Source organism: Empidonax traillii, unplaced genomic scaffold (assembly GCF_003031625.1).
Source record: "Empidonax traillii isolate 1590-97213 ecotype Southwest subspecies unplaced genomic scaffold, ASM303162v1 scaffold236:size2090792, whole genome shotgun sequence".
NCBI classification, from domain to species: domain Eukaryota; kingdom Metazoa; phylum Chordata; class Aves; order Passeriformes; family Tyrannidae; genus Empidonax; species Empidonax traillii.
Genome location: NW_020955429.1, coordinates 787,536 through 803,089, shown reverse-complemented (window position 1 = coordinate 803,089; position 15,554 = coordinate 787,536). Strand labels below are relative to the sequence as shown.

At 45.4% G+C, this 15,554-nt stretch overlaps 1 protein-coding gene and 1 long non-coding RNA gene across 6 annotated transcripts in view; both read left to right on the top strand.

The window, feature by feature from the left end:
• Positions 1-278: 278 nt before the first annotated feature.
• LOC114059641 lies at positions 279-7,727 on the top strand. Its single transcript, XR_003571709.1, has 4 exons — positions 279-504; positions 3,871-3,972; positions 6,636-6,745; positions 7,662-7,727. It is a non-coding gene; the product is annotated as an uncharacterized LOC114059641 (long non-coding RNA).
• Positions 7,728-9,123: 1,396 nt separating this feature from the next.
• The window catches only part of ILDR2 (immunoglobulin like domain containing receptor 2), a 38,306-nt gene continuing 31,875 nt past the window's right edge, over positions 9,124-15,554 (top strand). The window contains exon 1 of one of the 5 annotated variants that reach the window (XM_027888252.1): positions 9,124-9,388. In XM_027888252.1, the coding sequence (XP_027744053.1) occupies positions 9,343-9,388 (46 nt within the window). In that variant the 5' untranslated portion in view covers positions 9,124-9,342. Of the gene's footprint in view, positions 9,389-10,895; positions 11,386-15,554 lie in introns of those variants that run through there. The other 4 variants (XM_027888251.1, XM_027888254.1, XM_027888253.1 and 1 more) reach the window with 4 other exon arrangements.

The following is a 15,554-nucleotide window of genomic DNA, read 5'->3' as shown; positions in this document are numbered from 1 at the left end:
GGAGCACACAACCTCCCTGGGCAATCTGTTCCAGTGCCTCACCAGCCTCACAATAAAGAACTTCTTCCTAATAGCTAACCTAAATTTCCCCTCTTTGTGTTCAGTTCTGGGCCCTCACTCCGGGAAAGACATTGAGGTGCTGGAGTGTGTCCAGAGAAGGGCAGCGGAGCTGGGGAAGGGTCTGGAGCACAAGTGTTATGAGGAGCAGCTGAGGGAGCTGGGGCTGTTCACCTGAAGAAAAGGAGGCTTGGGGGTGACCTTATCACTCTTCACTCCCATTCTTTCATCTCCTTCTGGAGCAGCCTGGCTCCTGCTGCTCCCTGACAGCTGGTACTCTGTAAGACAAGATGATCAGAGTGATGTGCCTTTTCTGGTGCTTCCATTAGCATTTGAAGTGCTACCAGGACATGGGGGCCTGAGTGAGAATGGGGACTGACAGATCATGGGGGTAGTGGCCCAGGAGGTACAGGAAAGAGTGGAGGAAGAAGTGGAGACCAAATTCAGGTAAGAACCCTGGGTTTGATTTTGAGATATATGACAGAAAAGTGGAGGATGTGAAGAGGGCATGTGTGCACTTGGAAAGGCAAACTTGCTTATTAAAAATAATTTGGGAGCTTATGTTATACAAAAGTGAGGCTGTTGTTCAGACTGCCTTTTTGTGGCTTTGGGTTGGTTTTTGTTTTGTTTTGTTTTGGTTTTTTTTTAGTTGTTGGGTTTTTCTCCTTTCATCTATCTGATTGACATAACTGACCCTTCACTGAAAGTTTGCACAGTGAGTAACAATTCAGATAAAAAAAAGTTTGAAAATAATCTGATCTGCATCATCTTGAGAAGTAGCACAGAGTTGCTTCTGACCTCAGGCTTTCTACTGATCTCTCTCAAAGCCCAAGTGATCTTCATTGGCCACACTGAAGTGGCAATATTGGCATAGGCCCTGATTGATTAACTTCTGCCCTGGTTTTCCTTGCCTGAGGCATGTGATGTCTCCCACATTCCTCACTGTCCCCATGTCTTTTGGGGGATCTTCTTCAGCATGTGGTTGCAGTTCCTGAAGAGCGCAGGTAGTGCAGCAGAACAAGAGCCATCATACTGCTTCTTGTGCAGCCATCTTCAGTGGGGTTGTCTGGATAATCTCGATAAAAATATGATGTAGCCCTGACTTGAGAGATTCTTTGCAATTCTCTATCCCACAGTCCTGTTAAATCTACTCTAACATTAGACATGAGGATAAAAATGGTGATGAAACACCTCCATGCATTTCCAAATCACTTGAAAACATTGCCTCTTTCTCTCAGTCTCACTACTTTTTTCATCCTCTGGTTAGGTAGTGTAAGGCTGTTCAGCTCCAAAGGAGGTAGCTGTTGTTTAGGCTTAAATATTTGGCTTAGCTGATTATGTTTGTCAGTGCCAGAACTGCTGTCAGGTAAGGTCAGATTAAATTGGTCTTGCATTTCCCTGGTGTCTGGTTTCTCAGAGGGTTAAAAAATGCTGGTGCAGTTTAATCTTTTGGAGGCACAAATCTAGTGAAACAGTTTGGTTTATGTTTGTGAACCACTTACTAAATTTGCTGTTAAACATACAGGAGTCAATCACATTGTTAAAAATGTATAAGCGATGTAACCTTGGTGAAAACAGATAAGCATTTTTAGAGTTACTTTTACTGCTGTGGAAAATAATTTATATTCAGGTCTAGTTCCAGCTACATTAATGCTAAATCTCTGAGGAGAGACTGCAAGAAATGACTTGTATCTTGTAAATATAAACATCTGCACAAAGTCTAGTTTTTTCAGGCAGAAAGGCAAGTATTTACTGTTGTATTACTGTAAGAGTTGTTGCTAGGAGTGCATCTGTGCACTTGTGTTTTATTTTTCTTCACATCATTTTCTTTTCACTCATGTGCAGCTTTGGGACCCACCCTTTAGCAGCCCTTCCTTTTAAAGAAATTCGGATAATGTGTTCATCAACTGTTTGAAAAACACAAGGCTCAAGTAATAGCTCTCCAAGGGCTAGAGGTGTGGTTGGAAAATAAAATTCATAAACTGTAGAAAGGATTTTCCTCTGTGGGTTGCAGGGACACAGAAAAGAACAGGGAACAGATCATCTCCAGAGCACCATGTCATCAATATTCTTCCCCAGAGCCCTGAGGAGTGCCCAGTGCCTCTGATAAAACTCGTGTTTTAACTCTTCAGTTGTCTGCTGTTTTAACTTAGCTGGAAAGGAGCTCTCTGGACCATTTACACTGGTTTGTAAATAACATTTGTAGCACTGAGGCCATTCCAGCAGATGACAGCAACTGTTTTGCCAGTATTTATATATCTTTTTGTTTTGTTTTGTTTGGCAGTTAATTCAATTAAGTGATATGCCAACACTTTAAGTTCTAGGTACCTGGCCTTGGAAACACAGCTCCAGAATTTACAAAATCAGAGTAAGTGGTCCAGAGAACTCCTTTGCCAGCCTGTGCTTTTCCATCAATGCATAGAGTTTGCCAGATATCTCAAAATAGAGTCTATGTACCTTAGTACTTTGTTGGCAGAAAAACTATCTGGAATTTTCTGCCAGTAATGTATTTTCATTCATTCAGGATTCACGGCTATAATGTTTCCAAAATATGTCTTGCAGTTGTTTGTCAGAAAGAATGAGCAAAGTTATTCCAAAAAACATTGCAGTGACTACATCTGTTCTTACCCACTTGCCTGCTGGTCTTGGGCTACGGCACCCTCCCACAAAGTGAAATATTTGGTGTTTATGTTAGAGGAGTCAGGCCAGATCCATCAGTCCAAGAGAGGCGAGGCTGGTGCAACTCTACCCTCCCAGGTCCAACTGAAGGGAGGTCAAGTATGTAATCCCAGCCTAACCCAGCTCTTCCTGTTGTCTGTGCCCTGAGAGCACACCACCCTCTCACCTAGTACAGTTGCTGACATTTAAGTCAACTTCTTCCTGTCTCTCCACTGTCACCCAGGCATGGGGACTCTCCAAACCATGGCTTGACTAGAGGCTGGCACCAGAACCCCTCCCCACATGCATACATGCAAAATAGGGAGTCCTTTCAGAAAAAAAAAAAGTTACAAAAGAATTCAATTAGAAGAAGGGAACGGGCTGTGCATGACAGATAAGAACATTGTCCAGCAAACTCTTCACACAGGCAACTGGGTCTTTCTATCCCCTTATCCATCTCTTACTGTTACTTGTTCCTTCCCAAATCATCTACATCTCTCTCTTTCTTTGCCTTTGAGTCTTCTGCTAAGCATCCCATAAGAAGCCCTATGCAATTCTGAAATGTTCTTCCCTTGCATCCTGTAACAAGTCCTATATCCGTAGGCTGCAACTTAAATTGTTGTGGTGTTGACTTATCTTGATAGGCTTCAGGTCTGCACCCTGGAGCTGCAGCTTTCCTGGGACAGCCCTGGGAGGGGCTTGGACAGGTTTTCCTTTATTCTGAGTTCCTATCTGAGGGTTCTTTCTCATCTGCCATTGCGTCCCTGTGCGCCTTTGGACTTGTGGAAACGGGCCGTTGTATGGGCTTTTGAGACAGGTGTGGGGGGAGCCAGGGCAGGGTGTCTCTCTGCACTTCTTTCTGTGTGTGAAGACAAGTTTTTGTCACATAATCTCACAGCTGATGTCTTTCTCACTCTGGTTATGGAGGTTTTAAACCCACAGATTTTCTGGATACTGATGAAAAGGAGAAACTTTTCCTCTCTGGTCCACTAATTATATTGTTTCATACGTAATGCATAGACGTTTCAGGGATCAGAATCTGCAGGTTTCCCCTTCCCCAGGTGAATGATTTAACCGGTACCCTATAGCTGCCAGCTTTCTCTTAGTCCCCCTCTCCTTTTGATCCAATGAATCTTGGGTTTCTTTTTTGAACAGTGCCACAACTGCAAAAGGACTTCAGCGTGCCTTATACCTCAGCTATGCGCTGAAGGATGTAACTTTGATCAACTAGGAGTCAAGGAGGCCTTTTTACTAAAGGTAAGCCATATCACCCTGTCTTTGGAGGGGTTTGCCGAGTGTTAGACCCATTGTGAATGGCCTGGACCAGGCCTCAGAGGTGGTATCAGCATCGTTTTTCCAGGTTGCACAGGGAACTCCAGTGAGAGCTGATATGCTCCTGTCTGCTCTCCAAAAACAGTAGCATTTGTGCTGGGAGCTGCAGTGCAGTAGGTCATGGAGTTGTGGGGTGCATGGGACTTGCTGGGCAAAGTTCTGTGACCCTGCTGACCACTACACCCCACAAATACTGAAGCTGATACAAGCCACAAGGTAGCCAGCTGCCCAGGTGTGGTACAGCTGCATCCCCTCTATGCCATAAAATACCTTTAAAGCCATGCCTCCAGGGAAATCACCACATTGTTCTAGTGTCATGGACAAATACTGGGAAATCCTTAATATCTGATGAGACAAGGACCTGGCTTCGACAACCCAAATATATGTAAGCCTTGGCTTGAGTGTTTGTTAGACATCTGTGTGCTCAGTACTGTCTGGGTATGCAGAGAAAATAAATTGTAAGCATGTACTTTGACAGCATATGTGTGATTTCATTCTCAAACTGCTGCTTAATGAGGGATTTTTTAGATTGCAGTTCTAAATGTTAGGTAACAAAAATTTTCCAAAGTCTTGTTTTGGATATGGCCCCAAGTAGGATGCCCTGAGTAATTACAGACCTGTCAGAGAGACAGGGATCCCAGGCAAAAGAATAGAACTGCTGACACAGGAGTTGCTTCAATAATGAATTAAAGAAAAGTAACGTAATTAATGCCAATCAGCCTGGGTTTGCAGCAAATAGATTTTGTCACATTGGTCTGTAATTGCATCAAAAAGATATTAAGTGTGGTTCCTAAAGGTAATGCATTCAGACGTGTGAGGCATGTGACTTGACCACACCACACTGAATCAAGGATACAGATTTATGATACAGAGACCATTCAGTCTCCAGATAAAGCAGTAGCTTAGGATGTCTCAAAATGTAATTTTAAATGAGGAATTGCAATCGCACTTTTTCACAAGACCTTTCTCAGGTCCTTTCTTGGCTGCATATTACCAAATATTTGTTGGTACCTTTGAAGGAAACATACAGTCACCACAGTTACTTGCACATAATACAAAGATTGAGGGAATACTGAATTACATAGGTGATAGAGTGGGATATCCACCAAGGAGAAGATCCTATGTCAAGAGGACTAACAGCTTGATCCCTGCAAGGAGAAACAAAGAAATATTAAGCAGGGATGATGATGCTGTAGTACTTCTACTTTCATGCTTTTAGCAACTGAGCCTGAGATCGTCTCTCTGGATCTGGTGTTAGCTCAAGCATATAGCAAAATAACAGCCTGTTGAACTTCCAGAGAGGATGTTAGGGGTGCTTTGATCATAGTGTCATTACCTCTGTTCAGAAATTGCCTTAAGAGTGCCCTGTCTTCAAGCTTGGCAGTACTAGAAGGTGAAGTTAGATGAAATTAGGGGCAAGGTGAGGTCCCTTCCATCAAAGAATCTTTGATTCTTTTTTTAACAAAACGAGGTGTAGTTCAAACTACACTGATGTAGCGTGGCAAAGTGATGTGGCCTGTTTTATTAGAAAAGCTGGATTAGACAGTCACAACAGTCTGTGTTATGAACTTCAGGTCCCTGAAGGTATTTGTGCTGCCCACAGTTTCTCTTCAGCAAAAACCTTAGAGGGTTTAACAACTTGTTATCTCCTTGGTTATCTGTAGATACGCAAGCAGAGTTTTCCTATTCCTATACTGTGTATTTTTGCTTATAGTGACACACAGGATTGTGAGCTGGGATGATTCACTTGTGATCGTGGTGTGCCTATATAATAACTTCACAAATCATTACTGCTGACGTGTTCTTAGTGTTTGACTTAGATGAAAATTTCACGTCCCCCCGAAGTGTAGGGAAGGTATGCTACGATTTTTGTTACCTAAAAAAAGGATCAGGAGCAACACAGGAAATTTATACAGAGGAGTAAATACTACAGAAAGACATTGTTCTCTTGGGTTCTTTCTAATGCTGAATTTGTATTACAGAACTGAAGGTTCATTACAACAAGAAAGTCAAATTTCTCCATTAAATATTCTAAACATGGTACAAACACCATGGTTAAAAACAAAAGCAGTTTGTATATCCATATCCCTCACTCCTGACATTAATGGGAAGTAAAAGCTCTGTATTGCTGTGCTATCAAATGTAGCAAGGCAGCTCGGAAAAAAACAACATATCCAGAGTGCATATATTTCAGGTTTGTCTTGCTGTGAAGCTGTCAACGGCTAAAAAGAGATTCCAGTGTGACAAAGCAAATGAGGAAAAAGTTAGTAGCTATGCTGAAGAGACTCACTAAAGGCTGTGAATTGATGGTGTGTCACCTAATAACTTCTGTAGTGTGCTGGTCTCAGTACTAAATCAAGAAAACAGTGTCTACTGGCTGAATGTAGTATGACATCCCAGAAAGCTGCTGAAATTGATATTTCTATGGAAATTTCTACAGGGGAAATCCAGGGGGCTGAACGGCATGAAAATCTTCATGCAGCATAGTGGGTTTTCAGGGATGTTTCCGAGATGGGTCATTCTAAGTGAGATGCTGGTGTAAATTCCACGTGCTGGTAACTTAATAAGCTGACTCTGCTTATCAACAGAGGAAATGACCACAAAAGACTGGTACTGGAAGATGAAAGGAGGGAGGGAGGAATGAAGTACTTTGCAAGGAGAGAAAAAAGCCAGCAGCTGCTACAGCATGAATAAAAAAGTGAGTTTGTTTGTTTCCATATTGTTCAAACGAATTTGTTCATGATCCCATTGCTTAGAGAACTCCTTTAGGTGGAATCACAGTATCAGCGATGTCAAACAGTATTGCAGTATTCTTCAGATTCAGACTGGGGCTAAATTATGCAGGACAAGCATGGGGAAGTTACTGAGGGAGATGAAGGTTTAAGTCTGCCAGTATGTTGTTTTTCAAGGGACGGAGAATCCCTGCTGGGCCGTGGCTTGAAGCCATCTGGCTAATTGCATAGGAATTTCCCCACTGTTTGAAGGTGAACTGGGGCTAACTACAGTCATACAGATTTCTGTCTCCAAGAACAGGCTAAAAGGAAAGACAACATCCCAACATTAACTATTAAGCCAGCTCAGATGTTGCAATACTCAGATCAAAGGTCTACAGAGATCTGGAACATCTCTTCCGGGCTTGGGCATCCATCACACGTGGATGTATACAAATGACAGCTCACATTAAATGAAAAAGGAGTTGATACAGTGAGTTGATGAGAATTTCAAAGCAGATATAAATCCAACGTTACATGCAAAACAATGGTGCTTCCTTGTATTGAAAATCTTTCCTTCCTTTGTTGTGAGTCAAAAGTTTAGCACAACTGATATATGCCAAACTTATTTGCAAAAGCTGGAGTAGATTGAAAAAAAAAAAGGCAACAAAAAAACCCCTTAGGAGTAGCTAACAATAGTGACGCATAAGGGATTGTACTGCTCCCAGTGTTAAACAGATGAGGTAATATCAACATCAACATTGCCTCAGGAAACTGGATCAGACTCCTGGCCAATTAAGTCACAAAAAGGCAACAAACCAGGATTTTGCTTGAAATTTTGAGGGTTATCGGGAAAAATGGCTAAGGGGGGGAGAGAAAAATAGATTTATATTCATGTTTTAGGAGTCTTAATTCAACCCTTCATGGATAGTATCCTACAGATATGTAACAATGGCGAGGCAGGCCCTCCTCAGTTTTCTGGAACCACATGTATTTCTGGAGGTTGAAGTTGTGGCCTGAATGAGAGTTTCTACTTTGTCTTCCACCTGCAAGTATGGACAAAGGCAATGAGGTGTCAGATCCCTGTGTGCTGAAAGAGAACAACTCTGTGGGCTGTTGCACACACACATGATTTAGTGTTAGCAGGGGCTTAGTTCTTAATAGTGACTTTTAGCTAGTACTGCAAAACAGTTATCTCAGGTCATAGGAACATCAGAACAGTGATTGGGGTGGGTGTGTATTTTTTTTTTTGAAGCAATGTTGAATAAAAATAAGCTTCCATTTGAAAATATTTTTAAATAACATTGAATAGCTCCGAATAAAACACTTGAAAACAGATCAGCTGCCTAGGGATTGTCTCCTTGCTTAATTCCATTTTAACTATGCTAACAGAGGGACTACACCTGTTTAAAAACAGCCAAGGACGTTTCAACACATTTTTTTATCACAGCAAACATGCTTTTTCACTCAGAAATTATTGATCTTTTTCCATTCACACTTTTTAAAATAAGCTTATCTTGCCTATAGAGAAGTTTAGTCTGAGAAGCAAAATGAGGGATCTACAAGCACCTGGAAAATACCTGCTAGAAAGAAAATAGATTGTACAGTTTTCCTTCAAGTACCCCTGTGCACCCTTTTAGCAGTGCTTTGCAGTAGGAAAATCAGAATTATTCATGTTCTTTGGCTGATTCCCGATGAGATGAAGTTGAAGACTACTCCCGTCTCCCATGTGGATCACTGATATCTGCATCATACCAGTTTTGGTTACGAACACCAGCCAAGCCCCTGCAAGAAAAATGCCTGAGGGTGAACAACACACAAACATGTGCTGGTGAGTGCCATGTTGGAAGGTGCTGAGCCACCAAAGGAAGCATGATGCTATTTTAGCCAGCTCTAGGCCTATGAATAATTCCACGGACTTATTAAGTTTTCAAAGAATCTTTAAAAGGTTTAAGTACCTTGTGTGTGTATCCATGTGGCTTCATTGTGGCCAGGACCATTTAATTTCCAAGCAACATCCATATTCTAAAATGTCATTTTTAGCTGTAAATCTAGTTGGCTGTCCCCTTCCTCCCTCCCTCCCCCCCCCCCCCCCCCCCCCCCCCCCCCCCCCCCCCCCCCAAAATGCCATCCCCTCCCAGTATCATGTTGGCACGACAACTTAACATCCCACAACTCAGCGCTTACTAGAAGTTATAAGAACCTCGCTAAGAAGTGGAGGGATGCCGGGGGGAAGGGGAGGCTGAAGGATTTGCGGAGGAATGTGCCGGGGTGCCCGTAGGCTGAGGAGCGGCACCTGGCAACCGAAACGCGCCTTCGCCGGAGGGAGGGAGGGAGGGAGGGAAGCAGTTTCGGGAAGCCGTTTTGGGAAGCCGCATCCCCCTCCCGCGCCCGGACAGCCGCGGGGGCGGCCGCGGGCACCGGCGGCGAGGGAGGAGCGGAGCAGGAGCAGGAGCAGAGCCACAGAGCGCGACCGCTCCGCCAGCCCGGCCGGCGCTGCGGGGAGGCGGCTGCCCGAGCGGGGCCGCCCCCGCGCCTCTCCCTCCCTCCCTCCCGCCCCGCGCCGCCTGGACCACTGGGAAAGATGGATGGACACGTTCTGGGATGGATCGTCCTGCTGTGGCTCGCAGGTAGGGCCACGGGCGGCCCCGACGTGCCCGTGCCGTGCCCAGCCTGCCCAGCTCCGCGGCTTTCTTTAGGGAGAAAATGGGGGGGTTTGGGGAGATGCTGCGGGAGGACAGCGCGGAGGGAGTTGGTGTGGGGTGGGGGCTGCTTTAGGGCGTCCCGCGGTGCAGTTTGCGGAGACTTCGCGGAGAGGGGCTGGGGACGTGGGGGGAAGCGGCGCCTCCTGCCCGCCCAGGGCCCCCTGGGTCAGGTCCGAGGGGCTCTGGGGGCAGGTCCGAGGGGCCCCCGGGGCAGGTCCGAGGGGACCTCGCGCTTCGCTCCGCGTGGCCCGCGGGGCGCTGGGGCCGCTTGTTCGCCGCGGGGCTGGCGGGAGAGAAGCGAGCAGGCGGCGGGGAAGGTGGGAGCCGGCCCGGGAAGGCAGCTGGAAAGCGAGGGAGCTAGAGTGTCCTTGGCCGCGGTGCAGGAGGGATGGCGACAAATCCTCGACTCCCCCTCGCCTGCCCGTGCCGAGCCGGGAACAATCGCAGGAACTTCTCCTTTACGCGGTGTCCTGACCGCACACGCCGTCCTTACAAGGTGCGAGAGCAGGGGGCTGCCCTGCCTCTACCCCGGCCTCCAGGGGGGCCTTTCCCGTGACGGTGCAGTTGCGCCCAGGCCTTTGTGACCGCAGGATGGAATTTCCCCCCACAGCCCAGCTCGCCCACCACCTCTTGCCCATCGGGCGAGCCCTCCCTCCCTAAGCCAGGGGGAGGGGAGCCGGAGAGGAGAGCGGAGAGGGGGAGAGGGCAGGGGGAATAAGCTGAAAAGGGGCTGGGTCTGAGACCTGGACAGCGAGGAAAAGAGAAGGATTAGAAGAGAATGAGAGCGGCGGGGCAGCCGGGAATCAGGGAGGAAAGAGGGAACCCTCTCTGAGGGACAAAAATTTGTCTCCTGTGAGCCGGTGCAGCAGCCAGGCACAGGCAGGAGCAGCAGGCTTTAGGAAAAGCTGCAGCACCATGACTTAGCCAGGCAGGCTGGTTACAGCTGAAAGAAACAGACACACTTGGTTTAAGTGACATATATTTCCCACCGCCACCGATGTATCCCACAAAGAAGACCTCAGCCTCTTCCCTCTTCCTATTCAGATTTAGTATTCACAACCAGTAAATTCGGCTTTTAGTCATAACACCTCTCTCCCACCACCCACCCACCCCTTTCCTTGCTTTTTCACTCTGAGTCATCTTCAATACCGATGCCTGCCTACTGCTCCCTTCCAGGGTTTCATGGCTTCATCTGGGGCTTCAGCAGCTTCCAGCTCATCCTCCCTCCCTCCCTGTCGTTTGGCTGCTTCCAAATGTATCCTGCTTTACCTAGTTGGTCTGGAGTGCCAGCGCACTCACAACTACCACTGCTTTCCCACTAGCCATAGTAGTGAGCTGATAAAACAGGGACTGGGAAGGGAGTACAGGGTGAAGATAAACGTGACATTACATTCCTCCTTCTTTTTAAAGAAGGACATGTGCGGATAGATCAGGACTTTTCCATCAGGCTAAAAGACTGGGCTGCTGACACTTTCCTCCCTCCATCGAAGGTAGTTCACGATTCCTGGCAGCGACCGCTGTTCGGAGCACGCAGGATCAATGCAGAGAGAGAGAGGTGCTGCAGTAGTAGGAAGACCTTCCCGTTTCCTCTAGCCCTGGGGTTCTGAGGCAGTTCTGCATGCTGCTGATGCAGTCGAGAGCCAGCGGGCACAGGCTTCCGGAGGCAACAGGTTATCCACAGCTGCGTACTGAGAGATGGAAGCAGCCAGAGACTGCCTGCTCCCCCCCAGCCTCTGGCCGCTGCTGCCCAGCAATAAATCAGGTGCTACTGTCCTTTTTCATGGCTGAGAGAAAGCAAATAAGCCAAGGTGTGTGACTGTGAGCGTGTGTGTGCACTGAAAGGGAGGGGAGGCTAGCAAACATGGATTCAAGATTTTCCTCTCCCCAGTGGCTGTGCAAAGGAATGAAAGGTCTGCATCAAGGTAAGGAGCCCTAATCCAGCCTGAGTGGTGCACTCTGCTCTTGGAAAGAGAAGTGGGGGCTGGGAGGTGGAGGGGCCGGGGTAGGAGACAAGAGTGCAAGATAGGGGAGAGGAAGCAGGGAGACAAAAGAGAGCACGAAAGAGAAAGAGAAGGCACTCCGTCCCCTTCTCTCCCCTCCTCCCTCCTCGAGGTGGGCTGAGAAATTTCTAATCAGCATTTGCAGTTCCTTTCCTCCCAGCAGTAATTCCTCTCTGTCCTTTGTTTGTCTTTAATTTTTGGCTCTTGCATTTATCTTTTGTTTGGTTTTGTGCATTGTGAGTTCCTACTGCAATTTCAAAAAATCCTTCGTGAGGTACAGTGGATTTGGTTTGGCTTCTCCTCCTCCTGTCTTACTCTCCCACGTTTCTAAAGCTAGTGTTTTAATAACAACAGCAAATGGATGAAGAGCGGGTCATCCTTTATTCCTTCCTGTGAGGTCACATAGGTTAAGATATGTGTCGGACTGTGTTCTCATTCTATAGAAAGAAGATAAAATTTGCCAAGTGTCCTTAAGGCTCTGTGTAAAGCTGGTTTTTGTAAACTACCAAGTGCAGCTTAACTCTGGAATGAGTCCTCTCCTTGTGCTTACTGTTTTTCTTAATAATGCTGTAATTTCTAATGCAATTAAAACTAGAGAGAAGTGTTGCACTGGAGGCTGAGCTCCAGTTTTACGTACAGAACAAGCAGAATAATATTTTTCCACCTCAGAACTTGGACTAAACTTGGAAAGATTACAATTAGAAGACAGTCCATGTTGAAATGGAGTCTTTTCTCTCTCCTAAGTAATTTTTTACCAGTAATTTAGGGCTTAGTCCCTGTTTACTTTCCCTATGCAGATGAGGCACTGCAGTGCAATAGTGTAGTAGAGAGGTGGGTGTATTTATACCTCAGCATCCCCAGCCAGAGTTCAGGAGAGCAGGCTGAGGGGGCATGCTGGAGCACAGCTGTGCTTTGCTGTTTCCTGGCCAACTGAGCACACTTCTTGGGAAAGCAGGGAGATGGATGGACTGTCTCTTCTGTCTTGATACAAAATATTCATCTGACTTCCCTTTCCTGGCTTCACAGAGCATACGTGTAGCATAACGGAGAAGAAATCTCACATTTTTCTTACTTTCTATTCCTGTGAGGTCACCTTGAGTGGGACTGGCACCAGTGGATATCCCAATGCTATCCCAAGGACAGGTGTTAATGCTTGGTGTTATAAAGCTTGGAGAGGCTCTTCCCATCTATTTTCCTTTGTTCTCCGGTGTGGTGGGGATCAGTTGCTGAGTGATAGTTCTGAGCATGAATTCTGGGATGCTGAACCAACACTTTAAATCATGAAGCATCTGACAAAAGTAACATCTTTCAGACAATAATAAGAGAGGGTGGATTTGATCTGGTGGCCAGAGTTGAGATAATTCGCCTGAGAACATCTGGGGTGACCTTTGTGAATATATGGAAGGGGCAGGTCATAAGGGAGTGTAAGGAGCGCAGGGAAACTGATGAAGAGAGACCAAAGTCAGGAGCATGGGGTACCTGGGAACAGCACCACAGAGAATGGGGAAGAGCATGGAATAGTCCAGTCCGCTTGCACAGCCTGGGCTGTCCTACATGGATTGGTTTTTCTTTTTTTGAGGTTCTATGCTGGGTGTGCAGGACCATGCTTCTCTGCAGCTGCTTTTGGCTTTCCCCTTTCCAGGTTAAATAGTCAGAGAGATGAAATTTTTGGTTTTGCTGTGGAGCTGTGAAAAACAGAACCATGCATTTACACAATTAGTGGTCATGTAGCTAAGAATACAACTCTGATAGGAACCAGACCAAGCCATCCAATTCATTTCCCAAAAGGCACTCAACACAATCTGATGGTGATGGCTTTTGCTGATAAATTACATGGATTGGATTTAGTCCAGCTTGAGTAGGCAAGAATCTGTACAACACAGTCCTAGTGATCCCACTGGCTCTCCATTCATCAGCTTACACATCTGTTTATCCTCTCTAACTTTCCGATCTCAAAGTCCAGGTCTTGCACTTCCTCATTCAGGCTTGATCCACAATTGAAAGCGTGGATGGTGTGCCAGTATTCAACAGTGGGGGAAAGGACATTTCTAAATGATGCATACTAGCCAAGGTGCAGTAAACAAAGATCCTTTTGCCCAACAGTTTATTTTGTTCATGGAGGTGTTATAAGCCATGCCCTAAGGGCACTGTCTCTTACCGATGAGTGTATGCTTTTCCACTGAAGCCCTTAGGTATGGTCTAGGAGTAGGTAGGAAGATTCATGCTGACCTGAAGAATAGACCTGAAGAATAATGTGTCCTGCCTTCTCTTGGACTCAAATCTGGTATGCCAGAAGGATGCAGCCTGAGACCTGTTAGGCTGCACTACAGTACGTGGCTTTACCATTACAGGGATTGGTGCTTTAGATCAATTTTATTCTGACTAGATGATCATTAAGGTCCCCTCCAACCCAAACTATTCTGTGATTCTATTAATAGAGGCTAACTGAAGGCTGTGTAGTGGAGGTAAGTCTTCCTGGCATTCATTTCACCTCAGGGAGGCATAGGCTTCTCTGGAGGCCAAGGGCAAAGCAAAAGTCTCACTTATCACCTCCCAGTTGCTTTCTCCCTTTTGCTCAGGGAAGGCGCTTATGGAGATCAGACTCACAAGGCTCAAAGGCGCCCTTACAAATATCCCCTCTGTAATCACTTCCTGGAATTTGTTTTAATCACCAGTGAAATGTATTAGTGATAGCTTGTGTGTAGTGTTGATTGCATAGTTTGAATGCATAATCTGAGGATAGTTTAGGAAAAGAATCAGAGAGAGATGAATGCATGTTTCCAATTGAAGCAGACAGACCCCATACAGTTACATTTCTAAAGTGTGACTATTTTTAAGCTTTTTCTCTGGGACTGGCACACAAAACCATGGATTCTTTTCATTTTCTAGGATATCTGTGTTTTTAAGGTGCACTTGATTAATATTTTCAGACCTTTTTCTGAGGATTTAGGAGAACAAGAAGGAAGGAAAGCAAAATGGTTACAGTACTCCCATGAGCTAGATTTTTTTTTTCTTGTGAAACTTCAAACATGAAATTCACAATGAACTGGTTGCTTCTCTGGAGTGCAGGAATTGCATTTCTGTGATGGTTTTGAAGTAAAGGTTAATCTTGCTCTGTCTGCATTAATCAAAACATAGCACAACACAATTCAATTTCTTTTCAGTCCTACTTATATTAAACTAGACAAAGCTACCACGGTGCTGTCACTCGGCTTGTCATTATTTTTCACGTATTTCACTTTTTTTCTCTGCTACATTAACAACCCAGAGTTCTGCACTGTGATACATCTGAGGCTTTTCTTATCTTGGCTAATCTCTTGAAGTTTTTTGAGGTCACGGTTTCCTCTTGAAGGTGAGGAGGTCCTAAGCAGGCCACTATAATTCCTGTGCATGGACATAACTGATCCGTGTAAAGCCACCATCTTGTCTTTAGGCTGTCAGACATCCTGTTGGCCTTTTTGATGGACACTGTTACAGCAGTGATGTGCTACATGAAGCAATTCCAGTCTTTTTTTTGGCAGAGGAAATAACAGGTGTATCATTTCCCAGTTCAGCCATATATAATTGTATGTAATTTGACTTAAATAGATCTAAAGTTTCCACTGCTCCAGGCTCTCAGTCTGAGGCACTGTGTTGCTCTTAAATGCTATTCCTGGAAAGAATCCGAAAATAATACTTCAGAAGTTAATAAAGAGCTTGGGATAGGATATAGAAGATGCCAGATAATTTTCTGCACATCTCCAAAAAGCTAGAAAAAGAATCATCTAGAAAAAAAATTCCTATGTTCTCCCAAAAGCTGCATTTATTTTCTTGATGTAGACATTCACATGGGGGTAGAGTGGGGAAAGTTAGTCAGATGAGAATTTGCTAAAGCTCAGCTAATCATTTATTAAAGCAGTCCTGGCTTGCCAAACTCATTAATCTCATTAACAGGGAAGGAGGTCTACAGTGCATGGTTAGCTGAAAGCACAGTGTTTACTAAGCAGTGTACTTGGTTCACAAGGGAAAGATTTAAATATTCAGTGTGTCACTGTTTTATCCCTGAAGCTGAGGTAATGTGATGAGTCACTTGATCAGCTCATGTCACATGC